General features: G+C 42.0%; 1 protein-coding gene across 1 annotated transcript in view; it reads right to left on the reverse strand.

The window, feature by feature from the left end:
* Positions 1 to 9,490, reverse strand: part of CCDC62 (coiled-coil domain containing 62) — a 29,377-nt gene extending 19,887 nt beyond the window's left edge. Inside the window, exons 1-4 of the mRNA XM_047088378.1 lie at positions 9,336 to 9,490; positions 7,323 to 7,515; positions 3,508 to 3,674; positions 1,357 to 1,458 (exon numbers count right to left, since the gene is read on the reverse strand). Of these exons, the coding sequence (XP_046944334.1) occupies positions 1,357 to 1,458; positions 3,508 to 3,674; positions 7,323 to 7,515; positions 9,336 to 9,371 (498 nt within the window). The 5' untranslated portion in view covers positions 9,372 to 9,490. The remainder of the gene's footprint in view (positions 1 to 1,356; positions 1,459 to 3,507; positions 3,675 to 7,322; positions 7,516 to 9,335) is intronic.
* Between the last annotated feature and the right edge of the window lie 369 nt (positions 9,491 to 9,859).

Below are 9,859 nucleotides of genomic sequence, written 5' to 3' on the forward strand. Positions count from 1 at the left end.
CACTACAGATAAATCCCATGGGCCTCTCTCTTCCCTTCTTTTCAGCTTGTTAAAATGGCACACTCCAGGGGTGCCTGGGCGGCTCAGTTGGTTACGCGTCCGACTTCAGCTCAGGTCATGATTGTGAGTTCGAGCCCCGTGTCAGGCTCTGTGCTGACAGCTTGGAGCCTGGCGCCTGCTTCAGATTCTGTGTCTCCCTCTCTCTCTCTGCCCCTCCCCGGCTTGCACTCTCTTTCTTTCTCTCTCTCTCAAAAATGAATAAACATTTTTTAAAAATTTAGAAAAATTTAGAAAATTTTAGAAAAAAATTTGAGAGAGACAGAGCATGATCAGGGGAGGGGCAGAGAGAATCCCAAGCAGGCTCAGCACTGTCAGCACAGAGCCCAATGTGGGGCTTGAACTCGTGAACTCTGAGACTGTCACCTAAGCCGAAGTCGGACACTTAACCAACTGAGCCACCCAGGCGGCCCTGTTAAGAAAGCTTGCCCATGACCACTTTAAAACAGTAAACTGCTGGGGGAAATCACACATGAATTACCAGGAGCGTCCCATTATACCTAAATCACTCTCTTATTCTCCAGCTGCCAAACATATGTGACAGCAGAAGAGACTGCCAATCACTGATCATGGCATGTTAGTGGCTCTATCAACTACTTGATTGCTAATAGTTTTTCTCTCCATTAAAAAAAACTTAACAAGCAATCTAACTGGCAATGACTTTATGAGACATAACATTGGATACCTCAGAAGAAAACAAGTTAATCCAGACATGCTAAACCATGGAACAAGCCTTGGAGACAGAGACCAAAAGTGGAGTCCTGCCTCCTCTCTCAAGGCCTTAGGGGCATCATTGTTGTTGTTGTTGTTTTTATTTATTTTTGAGAGAGTGCAAACGGGGGAGGGGCAGAGAGAGGGGGACAGAGGATCAGAAGCAGGCTTTGTGCTTGAGGCTGACTGCAGCGAACCAACGTGGGGCTCGAACTCACAAACCGTCAGACCTGAGCCAAAATCGGACACTCAACCGACTGAGCCACCCAGGTGCCTCCTTAGAGACACCATTTTAAACTTGTTTCCCTCTTTTCTGAGAATTTTATTTTTTTTAATATTTTTTTATGTATAAGTAATCTCTACACACAACCTGAGGCTTGAACCTACAACCTGGAGATCAAGAGTTGTACGCTCCGCTGACTAAGCCAGCCAGATGCCCCTAAAATGAGAATTTTAAAAGACAGAGCAACATTGGTAGGTAGCTCTACCATCCGATTTGCAATGGGACTTAAGTAAGATAATGTACGTGACGACACTTTATCAAGTTCAAAGTGCTCTGGCAGATGGAGGTATTATTATTTGAATTACCTTTAGCTTTATCATTGTAGTGAGAGCCTGTTCTCGAGCTTGTAATTGTCCTACCTGAGCAGAAAGTTCCACTAATGTGTTGCTGAGATTTTCATTTCTAGCCTACAAGAAAACAAGACATAAAATACTAATTGAATCATTTAAAAGCTTTCATTACTATCATTAGCCGCAATCTGTGCTCAGTGTTCCGTTTTGTTTTTTCTGTACCTTTTATTTAGTAACAAAGTAGGCCAAGTCAATCAAAAAGGAATACAAATATCTCTGTCCATTACCTCTAGCGTCCTCCCAATACTTATGTTTGCCCTACTGAATCATACTGGTTATGCTTATAAATGTCTATTTCCCAACCTCTTCCATGTATAATTCTAGGTTGGCAGAAAAGAAAATAAACAAATGAAAACCGGATTGGTAAAGAGATTCCCTTCGCTGAAGTCAAGTAGCATTAGTGAACTTCTGTGCATTTGTATTTCTTACTCTATGTTGAAAGAACTTCACTTCATATTGGGGTATTCCCACTTATCAGGGTTTTTTTTTCCCCCTTAACCACAGAACTGAACCACAGAACTACATGATATATTTGGAAATACAAACTACATGATGTATTTGGTTGGGAAAAAAAAGAATAATGAGGCTTTTTAAACAGTATCTTTGTGAAGGAAACTTAAATGCATGTTACTAAGTGAAAGAAGCCAATCTGAAAAAGCTACTTATTATATTCCAACTATACAACATTCTAGAAAAGACACAACTACGGAGAGAGTGAAAAAGGTCAGCAGTTGCCAGGGGTTAGCGGAGACAGGAATGGAGCACAGGCTTTTTAGGGCAGTGAAACTATTCTGTACAATACTACGGTGGCGGGTACATGTCATTACACATTTGTCAAAACCCACAGCATACACACCACCACGAGTGAACCCTAATGTAAACCGTGTACTTTGGGGGATAATGATGTGTCAGTGTAGATTCACTGAGTATAACCAAGGTACTACTGTGGGTGCAGAATGTCCACAGCTGGGGAGACTGTGTTTGGTGGTGGAAACAGGGGGCATGGGAGAAATTTTTGTACCTTCCACTTGATTTTGATTTTAACATGAAATTGCTCTAAAAAATAAAGCTTATTAATTAAAAAAAAAAAAGTCTTGATGCCACAAACTACATTGCATCCCTCCCAAAACATGCATGTTGAAGTCCTAACCTCCAATATGATGTTATCTGGAGATGCTCCTTTGAGAGATAATCAGGTATAAAAGAGGTCACGAGAGTGGGGCCCTCACAATGGGATTAGTATCCTTATAAGAAAAGACACCAGAGATCTTGCTCGTTCCCTCTCTCATGTATTTCCTTTTTTTTTTTTTTTTTTTTTTTTTTTTTTAAGTAAGCTCTATGCCCAATGTGGGGCTTGAACTCATGACCCTGAGATCAAGATTTGCATGCTTCACTAACTGAGCCAGTCAGGCACCCCTACATTTCCATTTTTTCATGCAACATATCACTGGATTCTAGAATAGTTTTTACTTATCTTCTACCTAGAAACTACAGAATAATCTGAAAAAATAAAAAAGGCATGATTATTATGAAACAAAAATATGGTGCTCTCTCCATGCCTCTCATAAAACAGGAGTTCAAAAAATATCTTGATGACCAGAGCTGAAAACTGGAAAATCAGTCTTACCGATTTTATTCCCAATGGGCCACTAACATGACATAGATATTTTTTATGTTTATCATTGTTTATCATATCATTTTTATCATGTTTATCATGATAAAACATGTTTATCATGTTTATCATTGTTTATCATCATATAAGGCATGAGAAAGCCTAGTTGGAAGCTACCAAAACTTCCAACCAAAACTTACTCATCTCAGACTCTGAGAAAGGCTTCTAAAATAACCTGTTACTGATGAAATGACAGATGCTCCTAGACCCAATGGCCTGAGAGCAAAAGTGGTAATGAAGTTCATCTCCAAGACGGCACAGCTCTGTGCAGCCAACCAAAGCCACACAGTGGACACAAAACCATGGCAGTGGAGGGAAGGACAGATTTCATACACAGGCATGCATTTTCATGGAAGCATTTAAATCCAATTTCTCAGTAACTGAGACACAAACAGAATTTGGGCAAGTGAAACTCATCACAAAATAAAACCAACCTCAAGGTCTTCAGAAAGGAGAGAGGAATGGGTTGCCTTTTGAGCCATTTCCTGAAGCTGTAGTTGAGTCTTCTGAAGAGCCGCCCGGTATTCAGTTTGATTAGATTCAAGGGTTTTTACCTTCTTCGTGAGTGACCGGATTATTTCAGTTCTTTTGTGTAGTTCACCTGAGGGAAATTTCATCAATAACTAACTTGTGACCAGAACTGAAGCTTAAAATGCATCATATTCAAAAACAAAATTAAAAAGGTAAGTGTGCTATGGGGTGCGTAAGTGGCTCAGTTGGTTAAGCATCAGACTCTTGGTCTTGGCGCAGTTCATAATCTTTTGGTGGGTGAGATTGAGCCCCACACTGGGCTCTGTGCTGACAGTGCAGAGCCTACTTGGGATTCTCTCTCTCTCTCTGCCCCCCCGCCCCCCGCTTGCACACTCTCTCTCTCAAAATAAATAAACTTAAAAAAAAAAATAGGCGTGCCTGGATGGCTCAGTCAGTTGTGTCCAACTTCGGCCCAGGTCATCATCTTAGGGTTTGTGGGTTCAAGCCCGTCGGGCTCTGTGCTGACAGCTCAGAGCCTGGAGCCTGTTTCAGATTCTGTGTCTCCCTCTCTCTCTCTGCCCCTCCCCTGTTCGTACTCTGTCTCTCTCTCTCTCAAAAATAAATAAACTTAAAAAATTTTTAAATAAAAATAAAAGGTAAGCATGCTAAAGAATTTTTTAAAGGATAACTCTTTTTAAAGAGTTTATTATGGGGGCGCCTCGGTGGCTCAGTCGGTTAAGTGTCCAACTTCGGCTCAGGTCGTGACATCATGGTCTGTGGGTTTGAGCCCCATGTCGGGCCCTGTGCTAACAGCTCAGAGCCTGGAGCCTGCTTTGGATTTCGTGTCTCCCTCTCTCTCTGCACCTCCCCTGCTTGCACTGTCACTCTCTCTCCTAAAAAATAAACATTAAAAAATTTTTTTAAAAATAAAAAGTTTATTATGAAACACACGATACCATATTCAAGAAATAGAACACTGTCGGCAACCCAGAAGCCCCCTGGATATCACTTCCTAAGCACAATCTCTCCAGTTTCCACTTTCCCAAACATTATCCTTAACTTAATCGTTTCTTTGCTTTTTAATTATAGTTTTACCACCTATGACCACATCCCTAAAAATATGGTTTGATTTGAACCATATATAATTACAATTATACTCTGAGTTCTTGTTTGTTTTTTTTCACTTAAGATTATGATCCTAAGATCTATCCACATTGTTGTGGTTAACTGGTGTTTGGGCACTGTTGTTGCTACATAATATCCCATTATATGATTATGCCAAAATTTATTTACCCATTCTATTGGTGGTCACTTGGGTTGCTTCCACTTTGCAGCGGACTATGAACAAGGTTGTTCTGAATATTCTTATACATGTGTCTTGGTGCATTTTTGCACAAATTTCTCTGGAGCCATCCTAGTACTCAAATGGGGTCCCTGAGCCACCAGCACTGACATCGCCTGGGAATTCGTTAGAAATGCAGACTCTTAGGTGCCAGACCTATTGTATCAGAATCTACATTTTAACAAGATCTTTAGGTAATACGTGTGTCCTCCAAACTGTGGGTATATTCCTAGAAGTGGAAATGCGGGGGTCATGAGCCATGTTTATCTTCAACTTTACTAGATACTGTTAAATGATTTTCCAAAGTAGTTGCACCGACGCTCCCACCTGCAGTGAAGGAGTCTTCCCTTGGCTCCACACCTTTACCAACACCTGATAACTACTACCAGTCTGAGAAATGTAAAGGGTGTCTAACTCATTACAGTTTTAATTTGCATTTCCCTAATTAGTAATGAGAATGATTGTCTTTTTTACATATTTACTGGCCAGTTTTCCATGAAATGCCAATTAACATTTCTTATTTTAAAATCAGATACTGATGGCTACTTGTTATCTTCATTCTTTAACATATTTGTTTAAGATATATTACATCTAATCAAACACTGTTTATGTGTATACATGTGTGGACGGGTATAGTCAAAGTAAAATCAAATGGTCATCAAAGAAATGGAAAATTACTCATATTTAGATGGTCACGTCTACAGAATCCTTTGTGTAAGGGAAGTAAAAAAGGAGGTGCTATATGGTTATCTTTCTATTAAGGAGATCTAGTGTTTTCCTTTCTAATACCATCTAACATTAACGTAGTGTCACTAGAACATTCAGACTTTAGGGCAGCACGAAAGGATGACAGAATTAAAATATGGTACAAAAGAACGTTTTTTCCAAGCCATTTTTGAGACTTCTATATTTTTAAAAAGATGACTGGGGGTGCCTGGGTGGCTCGTTCAGTTCAACGTCTGACTTTGGCTCAGGTCATGATCTGAGTTCATGGGTTCAGCCCCGCATCAGGCTCTGTGCTGACAGCCCGGAGCCTGGAGCCTGCTTCAGATTCTGCATCTCCCTCTCTCTCTGCCCCTCCTCCGCTCATGCTCTGTCTCTCTCCCTTAAAAATAAACATTAAAAAAATAAAGTCTAAAAAAGTAAAAATAAATTTAAAAAGATGATTGTTTTAGGTACTTCAGATTAAGTTCAATACCAAAAGTTTATAAAATCTTTCAGTTCAACAGAAATGGCTAGTCTGATAGAATCTTTATTCATATTCTAGCTCAAAACTAATTTCCCTCAGATTCACTCTCAACACTACAGCCTAAAAATTGGAATTCTGGGGTACCTGGGTGGCTCAGTCAGTTGAGCGTCTGACCTTGGCTCAGTTCATGATCTCATTCCTTGTGAGTTGGAGCCCCATATCAGGCTCTGTGCTGACAGCTCACAGCTCAGAACCCTGGAGTCTGCTTTGGACTCTGTCTCTGTCTCTCTGCCCGTCCCCTGTTCGTGCTCTCTGTGTATCTCTCAAATATAAATAAACATTAAAAATATTTTTAAAAAATTGGAACTCTAACCTGCTTCGGATTCTGTGTCTCCGTCTCTCTCTCCCCTCCCCTGCTCACCTTCTGTCTCTCTCTCTCTCCCTCAAAAATAAACATTAAAAAAATTTTTTTTTTTTTTTTAATTGGAGCTCTATCCAGGGACACCTGAGTGGCTGAGTTGGTTAAGCATCTGACTCCTGATTTCGGCTCAGGTCATGATCTCACCGTTTGTGAGTTCGAGCCCCGTATCAGGCACTGACAGTACAGGGCCTGCTTGGGATTCTCTCACCCTCTCTCCCTCCCTCCCTGTGCCCCTGCCCTGCTCATGCTCTCTCTCTCAAAATAAATAAACCTTAAAAAAAAAAATTGGAGCTCTATCCATCATCCTTTCTACATTTAAGTTGTCTGTCCTACTTTAATTCACAGTGTGTTTGTTCTATTGTGAGTGTTCATAAAGGCCTCCTATCTTCAAGTAAACTGAACTCCAGGACAGCAGGTATTGTGTTGAGATATTCCTTCTCTTATCTTTCCCATGAACCCACCCTCCACTCCTTTTTTGTTTTTTTTTTTTTCATTTTTTTAAATGTTTATTTATCATTGAGAGACAGAGAGACACAGAGCATGAGCAGGGGAGGGACAGAGAGAGAGGGAGACACAGAATCCGAAGCAGGCTCCAGGCTCCGAGCTGTCAGCACAGAGCCCCACGTGGGGCTCAAGCTCACCAACTGTGAGAGCATGACCCGAGCCGAAGTCGGTTGCCCAACCAACTGAGCCACCCAGGCGCCCCCCTCCACTCCTTTTTTGAAATGTATTTAACATTTAAATAGCGGTTGTGTCTAACCCGTGAGTCCTTTTAATATGCTGGCATACAGAAGTGTGGAAGAGATACTGCTAATGTATTTCTGACCCTCTAATTTGCTGCAACGTTCTTCCAAAGTCAACACTTTCTGCCGATCCTCTTCCCATGAAAGAAGTTGTCTCTGATGTACTGCAACCATATCATTGAGCTCTTTATCTCGATCTTTTAATTCTCCAATGAGCAGCTGCAGCTCCTTCCGCTGTTTCTCGATAGTGGAAATCTCAACTTCCGACCCGATGTTCTAAACACAGAAAGTAGTTTTATATAAAAAAAAAACCAAACTAATCAATAAACAAATCAGCCAAAGCATATTTTCCAAATAACTGTATCTTCTTTTGCTGCCAATTCAAGGCAGTTAAATTATTTTTTATGCACTGGTTATTATATGGCATCAACGTTACATATATTTAAATAAGTTCATGCTACTGTGCATGAACTCTATAATTTTGTCATACCACCATACACACCGCTCTTAAAAAGTGGGACCATTTGTCCCACCTTCATTAGCTAATCTCAAATAAACTCATTTCGGTATTTTTGTGTCTTTGCTGTCAACCTATTCCTTGTATCAATTAACAGTATTATCCCACACTTTGGCCCAACAATTCGGGGCCAATCAAGTAAAGGAAACCGTGAAATATTAGTGTTTAAATGAAAATAATTCTCGTAACATCTAGCACATATACTCCATCTACCAAGAACAATTTAATGTTGTGACTGGTCCAAAATCAACACGCCTGTTTATAAACACATTTTGTAAGGGAAAAATTTCAAACGCATATGGTAACAAGGGAACTGTATGATAAACTCATGCTCAGTGCCTACGTCCTACCATCATCAAGTTTCAATTTTCCTTTCTCTTTTTGTTGTTGATAAAATATATGTATATATTTCATTCTTACGTATTTTGGTATGCATCTCTAAAAATGAAACTTTTTTTTATATAACCATGATGCCACTTCATACCTAACAAAATTATCTACAATACCCTTTAAGCATACGTCATTTTTAAGTCTGGTGCATGAAGTTGGTCTGACGTAAGTGTGAAACCAGAATTAACCGTTCTAGTGGCTCTATAACCTTGCACAAGTTACTTAACCTCCCTAAGCCTTGGTTTCCTGAGGAACCTGTAAAATGGTAATAACAACAGTTAAACTTCTTAGAGTTGTGTGTATTAAGGAAGATAAACTGCAAAGCACATTACTTGGCACAGGGTAGGCATTCAGCAAACATTAGCTTTCTTATTTTTTTTCCAAGGAAAAATTTTAGATACCAACTTCAACATGTGGAAGGGAAGTGTAGCTTTTCCAAACATTAGCTATTATTAAGATGGTAAACCACATTTTTGAAATATGGTACTGCCCCCTACCTATGAACTAAAAGTGTTACTTTAAAAGATCACCAGAGGCCCACGTGTACCATCACTGCTTTCTGAAAAATAAGATTCATAAATAAATAAAGACGAACGAGTTCTAGTTACTTGCTAGTAACTAAACACAGAAAACGGAATTTGGATCAAGCGATTCCAAATCACAAGATCTGAATTCGGGTCGTCGGTAACCATTCATTAATTCATTAATCCGTTCAACAAATATTTACTGAACGTCACGTGGCTGAGCGCGCCGGCAAGGCGCACAAATTCTGGTGTCGGAAAATAGGCAATACGCCAAGCATGCAAAAAAGCTCATTTCATCGTACCTATGAATGCAAAGCTCACTTTTCATCGTACACTCATAAATGCAAAGCTCGCTTTCCACACTTCTAAGGAAATTAAGGACAGGAAGCGAGGTGGCCTAGGGCAGCTCTCCAAACACCCAGCTGTCGTTAAAAAGTGAGCACCTACTGCTCCGCGCCTGGGCTCAAGATCGCTTTTACGAAGGAAAGGAAACAGATGCGACACTCCGTTTCTCTTCGTACTGTGTATCGTTTCACATTTTAAGCAGAAACCGTTCCTTAAAAACCACCCAAGCTGGGCCGGAGTGCTCCCCGTCCCCTGAGGTTCGCTGTCCACTCGCAGCTGGACGCAGCGGCGGAAACGGTGAGCCCGCGGCGGCCGCTCACCTGACGCCCGGCGAATAAGGTCGCCGAAGGGTTCATGGGTGTTTCCTCCGCCCCCGGAGAAAGTCGGGGAGCGCAGCGTCACCTGAGAAAGGCCATAGGCACGCCTGCCCGGAGCGGGGGCGAGCCCCGAACCCCGGAGCCCCGCGCCCACCGCCGGCCCAAGCAAGCACCCAAACCGCCCGCCCTGGGGAACGCGCCCACCGACCCCGCCTACGGCGTCGCCTAAGGGCCACCCCGGCTCTCGCGAGACCTCGGCGGCTGTGCTCCCGCTCTCGAGCCTCCCGGGGGCCTCCGGGCTCTGGGAAGGTTTATCCGCGAACGTCAGGTCCACTCCCCACGGTTCACAGACAACCGGTTCTTTACGATTACCCAGCGAACGGGGAAGCAAATTAAAGGCTGCTTGTGCCCCCGTCACCCGTTTTTGAAAGCTGTTGTGTACACGGGGCACTGCGGAGGGTCCCTGCCCGTTGGCGCCAATGCCTGGATGGAGGCGGACGCCAGCCTTGGTGGTTAGCAGCCGCTGG

The sequence above is a fragment of the Lynx rufus genome, unplaced genomic scaffold, assembly GCF_022079265.1.
Source record: "Lynx rufus isolate CCGP_SWC_20201006 ecotype Redwood Valley unplaced genomic scaffold, mLynRuf1.p SCAF_24, whole genome shotgun sequence".
NCBI lineage: Eukaryota > Metazoa > Chordata > Mammalia > Carnivora > Felidae > Lynx > Lynx rufus.